General features: G+C 43.4%; 1 protein-coding gene and 2 gene segments (V, D, J or C); 2 read left to right on the forward strand and 1 right to left on the reverse strand.

Moving 5' to 3' along the window:
- The first annotated feature begins 775 nt into the window (after window positions 1-775).
- LOC141803263 (immunoglobulin kappa variable 3-15-like) lies at window positions 776-1,223 on the forward strand. The segment is given in 2 exon segments: window positions 776-824; window positions 916-1,223. Coding segments are annotated over 2 exon segments (357 nt in total).
- Window positions 1,224-6,940: 5,717 nt separating this feature from the next.
- LOC141802553 (immunoglobulin kappa light chain-like) lies at window positions 6,941-20,734 on the forward strand. The gene is made up of 4 exons (XM_074686094.1): window positions 6,941-6,992; window positions 7,100-7,417; window positions 19,646-19,687; window positions 20,255-20,734. The coding sequence occupies exons 1-4, from the start codon at window positions 6,941-6,943 to the stop codon at window positions 20,629-20,631; spliced, it is 789 nt and encodes a 262-aa protein (XP_074542195.1). The 3' UTR covers window positions 20,632-20,734.
- On the reverse strand, window positions 13,393-13,935 carry LOC141802554 (immunoglobulin kappa variable 2-29-like). The segment is given in 2 exon segments: window positions 13,393-13,700; window positions 13,884-13,935. Coding segments are annotated over 2 exon segments (360 nt in total).
- Window positions 20,735-21,682: the final 948 nt, after the last annotated feature.

Here is a 21,682-nt window from a genome sequence, read left to right on the forward strand (position 1 = left end):
AGTTTTTTTTAATCTAATTTATTTTTTAGTAAATTTGCAAATTTAAGAAAAAAAAAAGAAATTTGTACTGTCGTAGATTTTATAAATTTGGCAAAATTTGGAAATTGAAAAAAGATCAAACATTTGCAAAATAAAAAATGAATTTTAAAAAATGTGCAAAATTTCAAAGAAATTCATGAAATGTCATAAATTTGCAAAAAAAAAAACTAAATAATGCGATTTCAAAATTTTGCTTGATTTCCAAAAATTGTAGAAACTTTCTGAAATTGCAAAAAAAAGAGGGATTTATATAAAAAATTCAAAAATTTGCAAAATCTTTTAAAAATCGGAAATGTTTTTTTAATTTGCAAAAATGTTAAAAATTGAAATGAAAAAAAAAAACAAAACAAAACAAACATATAACAACAAAAAGATCACAAAAAATTAAAGCTTTGTTTCAAGAGGTGATGCATATTTAGTCCAAATTTTATATTGTGATTTTACTTGGTGTCTGTGTTGTTATCATTAAAACATTAAAAGCCCTTTTATTAATAATTTTATTTAAGCTACAAGGAGCCACAGCAGAGGAGTCAAAGAGCCACATGAGGCTCCAGAGCCACAGGTTGAAGACCCCTGTGTTAGAGAGAATCCTCTTAATGTGGAGGACACAAACATTTGACTGACTCTGTGTGTTTGCATATGTGTCCTTCCTCTTTGCTCTCAGACATTAAGAGGTCAGTGTTGATCCGTGTCTGTCCAGGCCTTTCACAGACACTGACACGTCCACAGCTCAATGATGAAGTCCTTTCTTCTCCTGCTGGCCGTCCTGAAGCTCCTGGTTCATGGTGAGGAGCTTTTCTTTTTCTCTTTGAATGTTGCTCATCTTCTTCAAGCTGGACTCTGAAGAATCCTCCTCCTCTTCCTCATGTCTCTCAGCTTCATCAGGAGAAATCACAGTGACTCAGTCTCCTGGATCTCAGTCTGCTCTCCCAGGACACACTCTTTCTATCAGATGTAAATCCAGCAGACCCATCAGTGATGACATGAACTGGTACCTTCAGAAACCAGGACAGGCTCCTAAACTCCTGATTGCTGACACCACATACCGTCAGTCTGGAGTTCCAGACCGTTTCAGCGCGAGTCAGTCAGGAACTGACTTCACTCTGACCATCAGAGGAGTCCAGACGGAGGATTCAGGAGATTATTACTGTCAGCAGCATAACAGCTTCCCCCTCACACGGTGAAAAAGAGCTGTACAAAAACCTCCCTCAGATAAAGAGGAAGTGATCTGAATCAGCAGCTGTGTAGAGACACTGAACCAGCCCAGTCAATAAACCAGAGCAGCATGAATAAATGTTCAGAAAGACAAAACAACATAAAAACACAAACATACAGAAATGAAATGATCGTTCAGTCTCCTCTGAATCAGACTGATGAACGACGACTGCCTCTGGAGTCTTTCTCTGTTTCCTGCTCTCACTGACACACTTGCTGGTTGGTTTCTCCTTCATGAGTTCACATGTGATAACATTAATGATTCAATGATTGGAGCTATAACAACAAACTGAGCAGCTGTAGGGTTTCTCTCCTGCATCCCTCTCATGTGCAACATATAATAAAAACAGGAGCATCTTGTCCTTTAGGGTCAACGTGGCTTCAACGTTAGGAGCAGAGAGAGATGGAGGATTACTATCTCAGCTTTCACTGATCCACTGACATGAATCATTTCCATAGAGAGAGTTTGCATCAGCAGCAGCATGCTCCAGTGCTCTGGGAGAGTTTATAGTCCTGAGAGTTGAACACTGGATGACTGACAGCTGTCCTTCATCACAACACAAGACTGACAAATCCTCCTCCTCCTCCTCCTCGTCTTCATCATCAAAGCATGGCTCTTAGCTGCGTCCTCATCTGGACTCTCCTCTGCTGCTGCTTCACAGGTAAAGTCCAGAGAATCAAAGTCCTCTCCTCTATCAACATCCGTCCCTCTGAAATGAAGCCCACAAAAGCCTGACTCTGCTTTCTGTTTTTGTCTCTGTATCCTCAGAGTCCAGAGGACAGGTCACAGTGACTCAGCCTGCAGCAGTCAGCTCCAATCCAGGAGAGACAGTCACCATCTCATGTAGGGTCACTCCAAATGTTTATGCTAACAGCTGGTTATACTGGTACCAACAGAAGGATGGAGAAACTCCTAAACTGCTCATATATAGGGCTAGCACTCGAGCATCGGGGACTCCAGATCGTTTTTCAGGCAGTGGATCTGGATCTAACTTTGCTCTGACCATCAGTGGAGTCCAGACTGAAGATGCAGCAGTTTACTACTGTAAAGGTCATCATGACAGCGGGAGTCTTTGGGCGTTCACACAGTGAAAAATGGTCGTACAAAAACCTCCCTCAGTCAGACTGAACAGAAACTGAACTGACAGCTGCAGCTGGAAGCTTCAGCAGAGACTGACACACTTCACTGAGGACACACACACACACACACACACACACGCACACACACACACACACACACACACACACACACACACACACACACACACACACACACACAAACACACACACACACACACACACGCACACACACACACACACACACACACACACACACACACACACACACACACACACACACACACACACACACACACACACACACACACACACACACACACACACACACTCTCATACTAACAACCACAGAATCAGTTTTATTCTGATAATATACAGTTACAGGTCAAACCCTGATCTAAATCAGTCCCATCCACTCAGTGACTGTAATGTTGAACTGTGTGTGGTCTGCATCATGACACTAACTGACTTTGTTGTTTCTACAATCTGAGTCAGTGAGAGCTTATACAGTTGAAACCAGTAGTTTACATACACTTAATAAAAAGGCGTATAACCTTTATTTTTTCTCACCATCTGACATTTAATCAGGTTAAACTTTTCCTGTTTTTGTTCAATTAGGATTACCAAAATTATTTCTATTTGCTAAATGCCAGAATAATGAGAGAGATAATTTTTAGACATTTTTTAATTACTTTCTTGAGAGACAGAAGTTTACATACACTAAGATTACTATGCCTTTAAATAATTTGGGAAAGCCCAGATGATGATGTCATGTCTTCGGAAGCCTCTGATAGGTTTATTGACAACACTGGTTCAACATACAACACAAAAGTTAAAAAAAATGTCTAAAAAACATGTCTCAAATTATTCTGGCATTTAGCAAATAGAAATAATTTTGGTAATCCTAACTGACCAAAAACAGGAAGAGTTTAATCTGATTTAATGTTAGATGTTGAGAAAACAGTGTTATGTGCCTTTTTATGAAGTGTATGTAAACTTCTGGTTTCAGCTGTAGATGTTAAACAGAAGAGGCCCCAGGATGGAGCCTTGGGGGACTACACATGTCATTTCAGTCTGCTCTGATGGAAAGTTACCCACAGACACAAAGTGGTCTCTGTCCTTCAATACCATTTACACCAGTTGAGTCCTGTCCCAGAAAGTCCCACCCAGGTCTCCAGTTGGTTCTGTAGTGGATCATGGTGGACTGCACAGTGTGTTTGTGTTTGGAGCACACAGAGGAGACCACATTTTAAAGGACACTTGGAAATTCACAAAGGGGTTCATTTTCATCACTGTTTACCAAATACTTTACTTCCTGCCCACATGTCATCACAGTGATGAAAAACCTTTTCTTTAAGTCCAGAGTGATTCAGATCTGATGCAGGGGTAAAGTCTGATGGCTCTTTGAGTCCCTTAAAACCCTCAGTTCACCAGTTTACAGAGAATAATAGGATGTTCAGTAGAGTTTAAGCAGCTTTGGTTCTTTTGGCGGTGTGGGCAGGAGCCAAGACCCACATTTCCCCCTGTGTGGACTGAATCTATTCACTTTATGAGTTTCACTTTATAATTTGAGAAACTGCAACGAATGAACTTTTCAACCATGTTCTGATTAACTGAGATGTTCCTGTTGATTTTGATCTGTTTATGTTGTTATCATGTAAAATCCCCCTTTACCAGCTTTAATGGTTTTGATACAGTTTAACACATGAGCTAACGTGTTGGTCTCTGTGAAGGAAAGTTACAGAAGAAGTGTTAAATACGGATGTAAAGTAAACTGAACTCATCTTAAGCTTCACTGTAAACTGTACTTGTTTCAACTTTTGGCTAAATTTATTTTCATCTTGTAGATGATTAAAAATGAGATGTAATGTCCTCATATTATGTTCTGTTTGACTAATAATGACTTTAAAGGATCGGTCGATTGATGAACATGATGATCAGAGACATGAAACAGCCACAGCAGGAGTCAGTGAGAGCATTTCCATAGAGAGAGTTTGCATCAGCAGCAGCATGCTCCAGTGCTCTGGGAGAGTTTATAGTCCTGAGAGTTGAACACTGGATGACTGACAGCTGTCCTTCATCACAACACAAGACAGACAAATCCTCCTCCTACTCCTACTCCTCCTCCTCCTCGTCTTCATCATCAAAGCATGACTGTGAGCTGCGTCCTCATCTGGACTCTCCTCTGCTGCTGCTTCACAGGTAAAGTCCAGAGAAGTCCTCTCCTCTATCAACATCCGTCCCTCTGAAATGAAGCCCACAAAAGCCTGACTCTGCTTTCTGTTTTTGTCTCTGTATCCTCAGAGTCCAGAGGACAAGTCACAGTGACTCAGCCTGCAGCAGTCAGCTCCAATCCAGGAGGAACCATCACCATCTCATGTAGGACCAGTCAGTATGTGTTTTATCTCAGCAGCTTAGGCCACTTTTTAGCCTGGTACCAACAGAAGGATGGAGAAAGGCCTAAACTGCTCATTTATTTTGCCAGCACTCGTGAATCAGGGATATCAAGTCGTTTTTCAGGCAGTGGATCTGGATCTAACTTTGCTCTGACCATCAGTGGAGTCCAGACTGAAGATGCAGCAGTTTATTACTGTCAGAGTTATCATGACATCAACGGTCAGCGTGTGTTCACACGGTGAAAAATGGTCGTACAAAAACCTCCCTCAGTCAGACTGAACAGAAACTGAACTGACAGCTGCAGCTGGAAGCTTCAGCAGAGACTGACACACTTCACTGAGGACACACACACACACACACACACACACACACACACACACACACACACACACACACACACACACACACACACACACACACACACACACACGCATTTTGTTCTTTCAAAAACCACCTTAATTAAACCCCCTGATATTTGAACAGCTATTTCTACAGATACACACACACCATAATAAAATATAAGAATGTGCGAAAATGTTATATGTAAGTCAAGTATCCATCAATTACTTCAACACCTGAAGTTTTTTTTTTTTTACCCAGAATTCTCTTTGCTCCATCTTTATGGGGGAGCTTCCTGAAGCTGTCAGTGCTGCTCAGTGGAAAGAGGATGGAGCTCTTTTCATCCATTTATCGTCGTCTCCCTCTCTGCCTCTGCTTCATCAACAGTATCAGGACACTGTAAACACAGTCTGACTTCACCAACACACACACTGATGAAACAAAGTGTTTGGACTCTGTCCTCTCTGTGTGAAACTATGATTCAGTATTTGTCTGTATCCGTCAAGTGAAAACATTATTGTGGAGGTTCCTGTTTTATTCCGTCCTGTCAAGCTGCCGCCCTCACTGATGATCACCAGGTCCCTCCCTAATGTGTTGCACCTGTGTCTTGTTAAACCTCTTTTCCTTATACCTTAGTGTCCCCTCACTCCCCTGCCAGATTTTCACTTTTACCTGAGTCGATCCATCTACGACTTCTGGGGGTAAGGTGGATGTGACGTCGGGATATCACCCTGAATCCAATGGGCAGACTGAAAGAGTTCATCAGGAGTTGGAAACAGGACTGCAGTGTCTGACCTCACATAAACCTTCGACTTGGGCCGACAGACTGGTGGGGACTGAGTACCCTTACCCTCTGCCTCTACTGACACGACTCCTTTCCAGTGTGTTCATGGCTCCCAGCCCCCATGTTTCCAGCCCGTGAACCTGAGGTGGCAGTTCCCTCTGCTCAGGGCCTGTGTTCGCTGCTGTTGCAGGGCCTGGATAAGGGCTTGTCAGACCCTCCTCAGTAAGTCAACCAGATACAGGAAGATGGCAGATCATCAGAGGACCCCTGCCCCTGCTTACTGTTCAGGTCAAAGGGTTTGGCTGTCTACAAAGGACCTACCATTGATGACAACGTCAACGTCAGTTCAAAGTCCGTCTGCTGACGTTCAAAGCCCTCCATAACCTGCTCCCTCATGATCTTACTGACCTGCTCCACCCCCACAACCTGCCCTGTGGTCTTCACTCCTCTGATGGTAACCTCCTTTTCTCACGAAGCAAAGACACTATTGGTTCATGTCCCCTTCACTCTTTTATCTGTAATTTCACCCCCTAGACATGGTCAAGAACTCACCAAAATCAGCACACACCTCAGAAATGCAAAACATTTCAGTGTAGTACAAAACCTGACCCCCCCATGTCCCATAATTTGCTCTGTAGCGCCACCTAGGCACAGTAATACAGCTCTAGTAGCCAGTAGGAATGTCGTACAGAGATCAAACCAACATCAAAATGTTTGTCTGATTGAGAGACAAAAAAACATTTCACTACATTTTTGACCCTTTTTCAAAAATGATCTCCTGCGACACCATAAATGGTTTCTGCTTGAAATTCTGTCACATGACAGACTACACCCTGCTTTACAAAATGTTACATAAACACATCAGAGAAGAGAATTCATCAATGTCATCAGAATAATCTGAGTCCCTGATGGAGTCAGTGAGAGCATTTCCATAGAGAGAGTTTGCATCAGCAGCAGCATGCTCCAGTGCTCTGGGAGAGTTTATAGTCCTGAGAGTTGAACACTGGATGACTGACAGCTGTCCTTCATCACAACACAAGACAGACAAATCCTCCTCCTCCTCCTCCTCGTCTTCATCATCATCAAAGCATGACTGTGAGCTGCGTCCTCATCTGGACTCTCCTCTGCTGCTGCTTCACAGGTAAAGTCCAGAGAATCAAAGTCCTCTCCTCTATCAACATCCGTCCCTCTGAAATGAAGCCCACAAAAGCCTGACTCTGCTTTCTGTTTTTGTCTCTGTATCCTCAGAGTCCAGAGGACAGGTCACAGTGACTCAGCCTGCAGCAGTCAGCTCCAATCCAGGAGAGACCATCACCATCTCATGTAGGACCAGTGTAAATGTTTATCATAGCAGCAGCAGGGGCCACTGCTCATACTGGTACCAACAGAAGGATGGAGAAACTCCTAAACTGCTCATTAAGTTTGCTAGCACTCGAGCATCAGGGATATCAAGTCGTTTTTCAGGCAGTGGATCTGGATCAAACTTTGCTCTGACCATCAGTGGAGTCCAGACTGAAGATGCAGCAGTTTACTACTGTAAAGGAGAATTTGATGTTAACAAGTACGATTACTTCACACAGTGAAAGAGTGTCGTACAAAAACCTCCCTCAGTCAGACTGAACAGAAACTGAACTGACAGCTGCAGCTGGAAGCTTCAGCAGAGACTGACACACTTCACTGAGGACACACACACACACACACACACACACACACACACACACACACACACACACACACACACACACACACACACACACACACACACACACACACATACACACACACACACTTCACTGAGGACACACTTTATGCTGATGATCTCCAGTTCCTTGTATCAAACCCTCGTTTCCTCTGATTCTGTCCATCATGTCTCCATTCATTCATTAATCAAAGCAGAGCTTTTCAAAATAAGAGCTTTTCACAGCTGCAAACTGGAAACACCAGAAAACTTCAAAAATTTAACCTCCAGTCCTCCAGATCCTCATCCGTGCTTTCCTCCTTATCTATCTGACCACTTTAAATTATATATAATTTTATTTATCCTGATCTTCTCTTAAAGTCTTTCTATGGAAACGATGAACCTTTAGCGTCGTCGTCAGTTTGGTAATAAAGTCCAGGATCAGGCAGACCCCTGCTGCTGTGTTTAGAGTCAGGTTCGTATGTTGAAACTTTCTGCACCGGCCCTGATTAAATATGCTAAAGGCTAACTGCTACAGGAGGTGGAGGTTTGTGACCTCCTGCTCTCCTAACGAGCTCTCCTAACGAGCTCTCACTCAGCTCACCTGTCCTCAGAGCTCCCAGCTGCTCCTCATCAGCCTGAGGAGGCGATAAGAGGAGGCTCCTTGCCTTGTGTGTGAAGAGATTTGACAGAGTTGATCTCTTTAGAGATTTTCATTTTGCACAGTTGTAATCTCCCCACCAAGCGACTCCCCTCTCTGTTTGAGGCCTCTTCTTTCTGTTTGCTCTTTAGTGGATTCAGAGGGTGGCTGTGAGAGTCAAACCTCCTCTACACCTTTTAGACCCAAACCTCTTGTTTTTATTTTTAAATTAAGATGAGGAGGTCGACTCCACCAGCTGGCTTTCTATGAACACACTTTAAGATTCTGCTTTAAGACGCTGAGACGGAGATTTGATGATATGAGACGAAGATGAAGAGTCAGAAAATCTGAAGATTTGAAAACTCTGTGTTCCTGTTTGTGACTTAATTTTTGACATTAGAGGAACAGAGTAAGGAGTTTGTGTGTGCGTGTGTGTGTGTGTGTGTGTGTGTGTGTGTGTGTGTGTGTGTGTGTGTGTGTGTGTGCCCTCAGTGAAGTGTGTCAGTCTCTGCTGAAGCTTCCAGCTGCAGCTGTCAGTTCAGTTTCTGTTCAGTCTGACTGAGGGAGGTTTTTGTACGACACTTTTTCACTGTGTGAACACACGCTGACCGTTGATGATATGAGCGCTCTTACAGTAGTAAACTGCTGCATCTTCAGTCTGGACTCCACTGATGGTCAGAGCAAAGTTAGATCCAGATCCACTGCCTGAAAAATGATCTGGAGTCCCCGATTGGCGAGTTCTACCCCAGTAAAAAAGCAGTTTAGGCCTTTCTCCATCCTTCTGTTGGTACCAGGATAAGAAGTGATATTGGTTGACATAAACATAAACATTCTGACTGGTGCTACATAAGATGTTGACAGTTCCTCCTGGATTGGATCTGACTGCTGCAGGCTGAGTCACTGTGACCTGTCCTCTGGACTCTGAGGATACAGAGACAAAAACAGAAAGCAGAGTCAGGCTTTTGTGGGCTTCATTTCAGAGGGACGGATGTTGATAGAGGAGAGGACTTTGATTCTCTGGACTTTACCTGTGAAGCAGCAGCAGAGGAGAGTCCAGATGAGGACGCAGCTCACAGTCATGCTTTGATGATGAAGACGAGGAGGAGGAGGAGGAGGAGGAGGAGGAGGAGGAGGATTTGTCTGTCTTGTGTTGTGATGAAGGACAGCTGTCAGTCATCCAGTGTTCAACTCTCAGGACTATAAACTCTCCCAGAGCACTGGAGCATGCTGCTGCTGATGCAAACTCTCTCTATGAAAATGATTCATGTCAGTGATCAGTGAAGGAACTTTTAAAGCTTCAGAGGTTTTTTCAGGATTTTTAAATAAAGCTTTAGAAAAATCAGTTTCCTTACTTCATTACACTTCATGACTGTTCTGTTTGTTCGATAACAGATCACAGATAAACACAGATATAAGTTCAGTTCATAATGATTCTAGAAACTTCTTTTCAACCAGTTGGTCTGACAGAATAAAGAGTCTGGGTAGTTTCCTGATTGGTACTAACAAGAGGCCCCTGGGGTTGGTTGATTTCACTGACCAGGTTTTCTTCTGTGGAGACAAAACAGTCGTTTCATTTATTTTTAAGGTTTGCGTCACTGGAGATGTTGCTCATGGTGTTTTCACTGTCAGAGGGATCAGGGTTTCTCTGGCCCCTGTTTAAGACCGGGTTAAGACCTCTTCATGGTTTCTTCCCATCATCCTGTGAGGCCTGTGAGTTTATTTCTGTAATTAGCATTGTCATTTCTGTTCCCAGTGTTTGGGTGTTCATGTATCCATAGTTAGTTTTTGTGCTGAAGAGATTTCAGTTGGACCTTGGACAGCCTTGGATTTCAGGTGTTTGGTGTGCATATGAGAGTCTTCTCAGGACCAGTCCTCTGAATGGACTCCCTGATTTCTCACCCAGACCTCGTAGGGTTTCTTCATTTAGTGTCTGAGGAAGTGTCTCCAGTCTGGTTTTGGACCCCATCACAGCTCTGAGACTGTTCTGGTTCAGGTCTTTGAGAACATCCTCTTAAACTCAGACAGTGGGAGAGTTTCAGTTGTAGGACTTCATGATCTCAGCGCTGCTTTTGACCCAGTCCACCATGATCCACTACTGAACCAACTGGAGAACTGGGTGGGACTTTCAGGGACAGGACTCAACTGGTTTAAGTGGTACTAAAGGACAGAGACCACTTTGTGTCTGTGGGTAACTTTACATCAGAGCAGACTGAAATGACATGTGGAGTCCCCCAAGGCTCCATCCTGGGGCCTCTTCTGTTTAACATCTATACGCTCCTACTGACTCAGATTATAGACAACAACAAAGTCAGTTAGCATCATGATGCAGACCACACACAGTTCAACATTACAGTCACTGAGTGGATTGGACTAAATGTTCTGTTGAAGTGAATCTTTTTATGTCGTGTGTCGCTCTTTGAATCTCCTTGTTGTGAAAATCTCTGGAGACCCACAGCGCCTCCAAGTGGAAACAGAAAATAAAAACACCCTTTTTTCTACTTTAGTGAAACAGCTCATATCACCTTGAACAATGTAAACTCAAAGTTCTCTGAAGAGTTTCATTTTTGGAGTAAAACATGTTTGAGGGTTTGATATGAGGAACTGGATATCATCAGCAAACTAGAAAAGCAATTTCTGAAGAAATTGCGCTGTGAATGCAGAATGCTGAAGCAGCTTGCGCTGAACTGCTAATGCAGAATGCTTAACATGGATGACTGAAGATATGTCTGAAAATGGCTGAATGAAGTCTTAAATAACTCGCGCTGAAATGCTAATGCAGAACGCTGAACATGAATGACTGAAGATGTGTCTGAAAATGGTTGAATAAAGTCAGGCAAGGCTTGCACTGAAATGCTAATGCAGAACGCTGAACATGAATGACTGAAGATGTGTCTGAAAATGGTTGAATAAAGTCAGGCAAGGCTTGCACTGAAATGCTAATGCAGAACGCTGAACATGAATGACTGAAGATGTGTCTTAAAATGGTTGAATGAAGTCTTGAAAAGCTTGTGCTCAACTGCTGATGCAGAATGCTGATCATGAATGACTGAGGATATGTCTGAAAATTGTTTAAAGAAGTCCTGTAAAAGCTTGCGCTCAACTGCTAATGCAGAATGCTGAATTAGCCTGCCATGAACTCTTGGATAAAAGGAAATGAATGGTCGAATAAATGGAATGGATGAAGAAATTTAAAGTTGAAATGGTTGCGTCTATTCAAAAATTAAAGGAATAATTCAAATTTTAAAGAACATTGATGGAAATAATGACCTAACTGAGGGTAAATGTAAGTCGGCTTTCTAAAACTCTGTTAAAATGTAATCCTGTGTGTCCTGTGTATGAGTTTTTTAACCATGTAAGCCTGTAGGCTGAGGCCCATCTGAAGCCAGATGTTGCCATGGTGATCATTGTTCACCAACTGCCATCAGAGAGCTGGTGGAGTCTGTTGATTCCCAACACATTCCCTTTGAAATCAGGGTGTAAAGGTGCTTGCAATTCTGACAAAAAGAATGATGATGAAGCATGAATCAGTGTAATCTAAAATTGGATTTAAAAGTTTGACTGGCTGAATCAATTCAGGAATTAAAGGAAGGAATTTAAATTTAAAGAAAAAAATCTAGGAAAATAAGGAGCTGGAAATGGGAGTCAAATGCTGTTAAAGTGTGATACTTTCTGCCCTGTGTGTGTGAGTGTGAGTGTGTGTGAGTGTCTGTGTGTGTGTGTGTGTGTGTGTGTGTGTGTGTGTGTGTGTGTGTGTGTGTGTGTGTGTGTGTGTGTGTGTGTGTGTGTGTGTGTGTGTGTGTGTGTGTGTGTTCAATCATGTAAACCTGTCTGCTGAGGCTTATCTGAAGCCAGATTTTGCATTGGTGATCACTGATAAATTAACAGACACATGCTTGTCTTTGTTCCTGGATGTTTTGATGAGTTACTATAAACAGCTGCATGAGATCAAAGGTTACCACGGTGACCAGCTCGTTAAAGGCAGCAGGTGCAGGTGCACAACTTTGCCCTTGTTACTGTAATCTTATGAAGATTTTGTGGCAAAGCAAGAGTCCGAATCTCCTGTCACCTTGCCAAAACCGTGAGGGCTAGAATAAAAATGAACACACCGTAGGAATCCTGAGACCCAGAGGAAGCTGTCCGTCTAAATTTCATGCATGAAGGTCAAGAAACGAATCCACGAGAGCAATAGATAGATGAGGGAAATTTTACTGATCTCTGAGAAAACCCCTCAGGAATTAACATGGAGGTATATGGGGATTTTTTTGAACTTCTCATGACAGTTGGCCATTTTGTGAAAAAGTGCTCCATCCTTTTGCTTTAAAAACCACTTTGTCAGAAGCAGGACAAGACTACTTACATGCTGAGGGTTTATTTGTGTTGATAGCTCAAACAATGTGGCCAAGAGAGCAGTTTACCCAGAAGTTTCTCAGGTCTTGTTTCCCCCTCTCCCTGCTCTGTCGTTTGAATCTCCCACTCTGAGCTGAAACATTCCGTCCAATACACACCAATGTTAAACGGCTCAAAGAGCTGAAATGCATCATGACCTTTGAAGGGTCATTGTGAAGAAATTATGAATGCTAGGAAACATTTGAAACCCACTGAATGAAGCCAAAAGATAGCTGAATATTTTAAAGTTTGAATGGAGTTTGTAGCTGAATGTATGACTAAATGAGGAGCGTTTGAAGCAGGCTGAAAAAATGTCCTGAAAGGAGGAAATTTTGAAAATTCCTCATTCATCTCTATGAGACCAAAAAACGCACAAATTCTGAAATATCTCAGAAAGTATTTGTAGAAAGTTTCTGAAGAGTCATAGCCCCCTTGTCCCCACTGAAACACACGTTTTGAAGTTTGAACGGTGAAAATCGGTTGAAGTTTGTCGGAGTTTTAGCGGTCCAAAAAAGCGGGCGGAAGAATGAAGAAGAAAAAAAAGAATAAATTTTTTTGTCACAGAAGAACATATACTGTGAATGCATTGCTGCATTCACAGCAACAAGAGGATACTATGGTAGAGTTTGTCTGATGATATGACCCCCCTGTGTGTGTGTGTTTCTGTGTGTGTGTGTGTGTGTGTGTGTGTGTGTGTGTGTGTGTGTGTGTGTGTGTGTGTGTGTGTGTGTGTGTGTCCTCAGTGAAGTGTGTCAGTCTCTGCTGAAGCTTCCAGCTGCAGCTGTCAGTTCAGTTTCTGTTCAGTCTGACTGAGGGAGGTTTTTGTACGATGATTTTTCACTGTGTGAACGGGAAGCTGTAACCCTGCTGACAGTAATAAACTCCTGAGTCTTCAGTCTGGACTCCTCTGATCCTCAGAGTGAAGTCTGATCCAGATCCACTGCCTGTGAAACGATCTGAAACTCCAGACTGACGGGTTGTAGCTACGTAAATCAGGAGTTTAGGAGCTTCTCCAGGTTTCTGAAGGTACCAGTGGAGGTTGGTGTAAACACTTGAACTGGTCTGACATCTGATGGAGACGGTCTGACCTGGAGCAGCAGACTGAGATCCAGGAGTCTGAGTCAGGACGATGTCTCCTGATGAACCTGGAAAAGATGAAAGAGAGGAGAAGGTTGTGGAGACAAATCCAGCGTAGAGAAAGATGAAGAACATCCAAACAGAAGAGTGTCATTTCTTCAAGACAGAGAAAAGATGGAAGAAGGGAAACGCTGCTCCTTCAAGGTGTTCTCCATCAGAGCACAACTTGATGGAGCTGGACCTGGTCTCACCCTGAACAAGGAGCCCCAGGCTGAGCAGAAGCAGGACCAGGGAGCTCCTCATGGTGCTGTGTCTGTGTCAGAGTCTGTGAAAGGCCTGGAAACCAGATCAACACAGTCCTCTTAAGGTCTGAGAGCAGAGAGGAAGGACACGTATGCAAACACACTCCCTCCCTCAGCTGGAGCTGACAGGTCAGCTTCATGGAAACTCAGCTCCTCCTAAATATTCCCTCAGTGTGACAAACATTTCTTTATTTTCTTTTCTGTCTCTCTGTGAAATATTTCTTCATGGGATATTTTGTAGTTTGTGTCTTTGCTCTGTAATCAGGAAGTCCTCTCTCAGACTTTGAGCTGGGTCTCTGTAGAACTGAAACATCTGCTGATGGTTTCAGTCCGATCTTTTCACTTCCAGCTTCACCATTATTTACTTGGTAACTGGTTTAAGAGAACATGTCAAAAAGTGACAGCATTACATGATGAATCGACCTCACCGGTCAAATAGGTGAAATCTTTGTTTTTGATCTTTTCTGCCGCATCAACAAAGTTTCAGGCTTGTTCATAACAAACCATTAAATTCAGAATGAAATGTGACATTAATGAGATTTTGTGCTTTAGTTTTAGAAACATGAATCATTTCAGTGGTTGATACTTTGATCATCCTGATCTGAAACTGTTCAGCTTCACTTTAAGCCTGAAGAAAACTTTCATCTCACTTTTTAAACTGATCCATTAACTTCAGCAGGAACGCTGACAGGAAGAGTTGTTAGAGGAGTGTGTGTGGATTTAATGTGATTCACCATAAATATGAGTCTTTATTAAAGAGATATCAGGGGTTTGAGAGTTCATGAAGCTGTTCATTCAGATCACTTCCTCTTTATCTGAGGGAGGTTTTTGTACGACGCTTTTTCACTGTGTGAACACCCACTGACTGTAGATGCTATGAAGACTCTGACAGTAATAAACTGCTGCATCTTCAGTCTGGACTCCACTGATGCTCAGAGCAAAGTTAGATCCAGATCCACTGCCTGAAAAACGACTTGATATCCCTGATTGTCGAGTGCTGGCAAAATAAATGAGCAGTTTAGGTCTTTCTCCATCCTTCTGTTGGTACCAGGCTAAGTAATGGTATGTGCCACCAAAAAAAACATTCTGACTGGTCCTACATGAGATGGTGATGGTCTCTCCTGGATTGGAGCTGACTGCTGCAGGCTGAGTCACTGTGACCTGTCCTCTGGACTCTGAGGATACAGAGACAAAAACAGAAAGCAGAGTCAGGCTTTTGTGGGCTTCATTTCAGAGGGACGGATGTTGATAGAGGAGAGGACTTTGATTCTCTGGACTTTACCTGTGAAGCAGCAGCAGAGGAGAGTCCAGATGAGGACGCAGCTCACAGTCATGCTTTGATGATGAAGACGAGGAGGAGGAGGAGGAGGATTTGTCTTTCTTGTGTTGTGATGAAGGACAGCTGTCAGTCATCCAGTGTTCAACTCTCAGGACTATAAACTCTCCCAGAGCACTGGAGCATGCTGCTGCTGATGCAAACTCTCTATATGCAAATGATTCATGTCAGTGATCAGTGAAGGAACTTTTAAAGCTTCAGAGGTTTCTTTAGGATTTTTAAATAAAGCTCAAGAAAAATCAGTTTCCTAACTTAATGACACTTAACGACTGTTTTGTTGGTTAGTTTTTGTTTTTTTTTCAAATTTGTTTACATAAACATAGACATATGTAGAGTAGCTACTGACACAGTGGCTGGATGTGTGGAAAGGTTCATCCTAAGAAAACTATTTACAGATTTTTACAGGCGTCCTAATTTACCACGGATTAAAAGACAACAACAACAACAACAAACTAACAGACACACAATAGATGATCTTGGGACCACGGCTCCATCAGATTGGGGGGTACATTGATATACATCAACAAAAATATCAACGCAACACTTTTGTTTTTTTCTCCCATTTTTATGAGATGGACTCAAAGATCTAAAATTCATTCCAGTTAAACAATAGTACAATTTCTCTCAAATATTGTTCACAAATCTGTCTAAATGTGTGATAGTGAGCACTTCTGCTTTGCTGAGATAATCCATCCCCCCTCACAGGTGTGCCACATCAAGATGCTGATCAGACATCATGATTAGTGCACAGGTGTGCCTTAGACTGTCCACAATAAAAGGCCACTCTGAATTGTGCAGGTTTGTCTCACAGCAAAATGCCACAGATGTCCCAAGCATTGAGGGAGCGTGCAATTGGCATGCTGACAGCAGGAATGTCAACCAGATCTGTTGCTTGTGTATTGAATGTTCATTTCTCCACCATAAGCCATCTCCAAAGGCGTTTCAGAGAATATGGCAGTACATCCAACCAGACCACGTGTAACCACACCAGCCCAGGACCTCCACATCCAGCAGGTTCACCTCCAAGATGGTCTGAGACCAGCCACTCAGACAGCTGCTGAAACAATTGGTTTGCATAACCAAAGAATTTCTACACATCTGTCAGAAACTGTCTCAGGGAAGCTCAACTGCATGCTCATGGGGTCTTAACCTGACTCCAGATCGTCGCCGTAACAGACTTGAGTGGGCAAATGCTCACATTCGATGGCGTCTGGCACGTTGGAGAGGCGTTCTCTTCACGGATGAATCTGGGTTTACATTGTTCAGGGCAGATGGCAGACAGCGTGTGTGGCGTCGTGTGGGTGAGCGCTTTGCTGATGTCAATGTTGTGGATGGAGTGGCTCATGGTGGTGGTGGTGGGGTTATGGTATGGGCATAGAGAGATCCTGAGGCCCATTGTTGCATCATACATCCGTGAACATCACCTCATGTTTCAGCAAGATAATGCACGGCCCCATGTTGAAGGATCTGTACACAATTCTTGGAAGCTGAAAATGTCCCAGTTCTTGCATGGCCAGCATAGTCACCGGACATGTCACCCATGGAGCAGGTTTGGGATGTGCTTGACCGGCGTATACGACAGCGTGAACCAGTTCCCACTAATATCCAGCAGCTTCACACAGCCATTGAAGAGGAGTGGACCAACACTCCACAGGCCACAATTGACAATCTAATAAACTCTATGTGAAGAAGATGTGTTGCACTGCATGAGGCAAATGGTGGTCAAACCAGATACTGACTGGTTCTGAGTCCCCAGACCCCTAATACAGCAAAAAAAATTTAAAAAAGCACATTTCAGAGTGGCCTTTTATTGTGGACAGTCTAAGGCACACCTGTGCACTAATCATGATGTCAGATCAGCATCTTGATGTGGCACACCTGTGAGGTGGGATAGATTATCTCAGCAAAGCAGAAGTGCTCACTATCACACATTTAGAAAGATTTGTGAACAATGTTTGAGAGAAATGTTAATATTGTTTATCTGGAATGAATTTTAGATCTTTGAGTCCATCTCATGAACAATGGGAGAAAAAACAAAAGTGTTGTGTTTATATTTTGTGTTGAGTGTATCAGTAAGTGAATCAAACATTGTCAAAGCAGCAGTTGTAGTTTTTCCCTGAAGGTGGAGATGGAGTGAGACGTTTTGAACTGAACGCTGAGCTTCTTCCATATCTGCTGCCCTTAGCATACGATGCTAAAGCTGCTACATTTTAGCCTTTGTTTGTTTTTCCTCCCTGATCAGGTTTTTATTTCTGGGGCCATGGGTGTGCATGGGTATTTATTTTGGGAGAGATTTCCTTAATGTTGTCAGCTTTTTCATGGGAGCAGAAGACAACATATTTAGTTTTAATGATATTCAAAGAAAGATTGTTGCTCTTGAAGCGATTATCTATTTGCACAAGCTCATCATTACTGATTTGCTCTGACTCATCTGGATTCTTGTGGGAAAGAAACACGGTGTCATCAGAAAATAATATTTGATGTGGAGAAGACGAGGAATGAACAAAGTCATTTACAGTAAAAAGAGGAGTGGCCCTAAAGGGGAACCCTGTGGAGCCCCATGATTGATGGGTTTGTAGGCTGGTTTTTGGCTCTTTACTTAAACATATTGGGATCTTCCAAACAGAAAACTAATGAACCAGTCCAGGCCTCGGCCTCTGATGCCAAAGTGTTGCAGGTTATTGATCAGGACGTCAAACTGAATGTTGTCAACTTCTTGAGATGAGCCCAGAAAAAAGCTAACACCATAGTCCCTGTTCTCTGGAGGGTTACTGATTTTACCAGTCAGATCAGGTGTTACCATTGTAGTAGTGTCATTCTTTCTGAAGCCATCCTGGGATGGACCATGATGATCAGCTGTTAAGATACTTGGTCAGTTTACTGTACACGACTCTTTCTAGGATTGTGGAAAAAGAGGGCAGACCCACAGCGCCTCCAAGTGGACACAAAAAATTAAAACAGATTTTTTTTCTGCTTTAGTGAAACAGCTCATATCACTTTAATCAATGTAAACTCAGAGTTCTCTGATTGTTTCATTTTTGGAGTAAGGCCTGTTTCAGTGAATGGATGGAGACATGATGGAGAGGATCAGAGGAAAGAGGGTTTGATACGAGGAACTGGATATCATCAGCATAAAGTGTGTCCTCAGTGAAGTGTGTGTGTGTGTGTGTGTGTGTGTGTGTGTGTGTGTGTGTGTGTGTGTGTGTGTGTGTGTGTGTGTGTGTGTGTCCTCAGTGAAGTGTGTCAGTCTCTGCTGAAGCTTCCAGCTGCAGCTGTCAGTTCAGTTTCTGTTCAGTCTGACTGAGGGAGGTTTTTGTACGATGATTTTTCACTGTGTGAACACAGCCTGCTCGTCGATGACATGAAGACTCTGACAGTGATAAACTGCTGCATCTTCAGTCTGGACTCCACTGATGCTCAGAGCAAAGTTAGATCCAGATCCACTGCCTGAAAAACGACTTGATATCCCTGATACTTGAGTGCTGGCCTCATATATGATGAGTTTAGGACTTTCTCCATCCTTCTGTTGGTACCAGGCTAAGGCATCATCAAGAAAAACATCCTGACTGACCCTACATGAGATGGTGATGGTCTCTCCTGGATTGGAGCTGACTGCTGCAGGCTGAGTCACTGTGACCTGTCCTCTGGACTCTGAGGATACAGAGACAAAAACAGAAAGCAGAGTCAGGCTTTTGTGGGCTTCATTTCAGAGGGACGGATGTTGATAGGGGAGAGGACTTTGATTCTCTGGACTTTACCTGTGAAGCAGCAGCAGAGGAGAGTCCAGATGAGGACGCAGCTCACAGTCATGCTTTGATGATGAAGACAAGGAGGAGGAGGAGGAGGAGGAGGAGGAGGATTTGTCTGTCTTGTGTTGTGATGAAGGACAGCTGTCAGTCATCCAGTGTTCAACTCTCAGGACTATAAACTCTCCCAGAGCACTGGAGCATGCTGCTGCTGATGCAAACTCTCTCTATGGAAATGCTCTCACTGACTCCATCAGGGTCTGGGATCCCTCTCAGCGCTTATGATCAATCATCAATACATGAATCAAAGAAATGATTGATGCAGTTCATGTGAAACTTGGTCTGATTTTGTGTTTTTGATGAATACAGACAGATTTCCCCTCAGGTGATTTTCTGTCTGATCTCATTCTGTTCTCTGGGCTGGTTTTCACTTTGTCACAAACTGTAAGAACTGATGTCAAGTTGTGATAAATGAAGAAAAGCTGTGTGAGTGTTTGACCAGTGGAAACCAAAGAGTGACTTCTTTGAGCGTCAGGAAGAGTTTGTGTTGATTTGTTTGTGTCAGAGTCAGAGAGCCGTGTCTCTACAGTCAGAGGTTTTTGTACGACGGCTCCGTCTGTTTGTATCACTGTGGTACACGTTCGGTGGAGGAACCAGACTGCATGTTAACTGTGAGTAACTTTCTACTTCTACAGAATCTCCAAATCAATGCTTCGTCTGATTTTTCCTGAGCAGAAACAAATATTACTGTGAAATATTGTCAGCATTTCTTCAGTGTTTTACAGATAACACTCTGTCTGATGAAGGAAGTCTTTAGTTTGACTCCAAATCACTCTGATACTTTGGACACTCTCTGCATTTGTTGTGAGGATGTAAACTTCATGTTAAGGACATTTCTCTGTATTTATTCTGCGTTTAAAAATCAGTTTGTCAAACTTTGACTCAGTGATATTTGTGAAGAATGAGCTGATTTGAAAGTTTGGACTTTTGGATGATCTGTTTCTCTCAGCAAAGACTGTCCCTCCTCACATTTCTCTTTAGTACTGAAACCTGTCTGCTGCCATGCTCCAGCAGTGATGCCTGTCTGTTGCTATGACGACTGAGATCAGAGCAGGAAGTGAAAGACAGAGGAGCAGTTTCAGGGTCCTGAGGAGCAGTTTCAGAGCCAGCAGCAGCCCACTTTTCTTCTCCTCACTGACTGAACTTTCTTCATGTTGTCTCTCTGTCTGCTCTCTCAGTGGATCCACGGGTCCCCACCCTGACGCTGCTGCCCCCCTCCACAGAGGAGCTGCAGCAGCAGGGGAAGGCCACGCTCATGTGCCTGGCCAACAAGGGCTTCCCCTCAGGCTGGAGTCTGGCCTGGAAGGTGGACGGCAGCAGCAGCAGCAGCAGCAGCATCAGCAGCAGCAGCAGCAGCAGCAGCAGCAGCAGCAGCAGCAGCAGCGGGGAGCAGAGCAAGGCGCTGCTGAAGGATGGCTACTACAGCTGGAGCAGCACCCTGAGGCTCCCTGCAGACCAGTGGGAGAAGGTGACCTCAGTGACCTGTGAGGCCACCCAGGGCTCCCAGACCCCGGTCTCAGAGACTCTGATCAGAGCCCAGTGTCCCCAGTCCTGATGTGATGGACTGGGCCCTGATTCTGTTTGTGCTCTGCTCTCAGTCTAAACTCTCTGTTCATTCTTCACAAACACATTTTCTTGCTTTCTGCTTGATTTTTATGGCTCAGCACAATAAAAACAGCTCAGTGTATTGATCTGTGTGTGATTATTTCAGCATCCTGCCTAAAGAGTCAGGACTTTACAGGTGTCAGAACATTTAGAAAAAGACACATTCAAAACAAAACACAAATAAAGCTGTAAACAGTGATGGGCGGGTCCTCGTGCTGTTGGCGGTCCCTTCACGCCTGTTTCAAGTCCACTGTGAAGGTTTCATCCCTTTACAATGTGTGTGTGAGACAAACATAGCATTTTCCCGCCTTCAGTGAGTCACATGACCTGCTGCACGGAACTCCTAATCAGTGTGTGACATCATCACCAACTGCTGCCCACTCAGTGTGACACTCACAGAAGTTCTAGAACCAACTCCTCATAGATTCCAGAATTTTCTCCAAGCTGTGCGACTTCAACTTTCTGAGTAGAAGCCAAAATGCTGCAGCTTGTGTGGAGCTGGATCATCTGCTCCCTTTCATTCTTAATGGAGGAGCTGAGAGGGCTTCTTATGGGTTCACCGACTTTGAGGGCTCGTCATTTGGAAACCGTTTCTGAAACAATGAAATCCCACATGACTTTTGTAAAGCAGCGTGTAGTCTGTCATGTTGGAGGATTTCAAGCAGAAAACATTTATGGTGTTAGAGGAGGTCATTTTTGAAAAGGGTCAAAATGTAGTGAAATGTTATTTTGAAAGGCGAATATCCAGCTTCCTGTTGGAGATAGGTCAGGAGTGTCAGTGTATGATTTTTGCGTCTTAATGAGACGAACATTTTGATGTTGGTTTTAACTCTGTATGACATTCCTTCTGGCCACTAGAGCTGTATTACTGTGCCTAGGTGGCGCTACAGAGCAAATTATGGGGTGCTGTTGGGGGTCACGTTTGGAATCATATTGAAATATGTCATGATTCTGAGGTTTGGGCCAATTTTGGTGAGTTTTTGAGCACGTTTATGGGGTGA

The sequence above is a fragment of the Halichoeres trimaculatus genome, unplaced genomic scaffold (genome assembly GCF_033239565.1).
Source record: "Halichoeres trimaculatus isolate MK-OKI-2021-1 unplaced genomic scaffold, fHalTri1.1 fHalTri1_scaffold_14, whole genome shotgun sequence".
Classification (NCBI taxonomy): domain Eukaryota; kingdom Metazoa; phylum Chordata; class Actinopteri; order Labriformes; family Labridae; genus Halichoeres; species Halichoeres trimaculatus.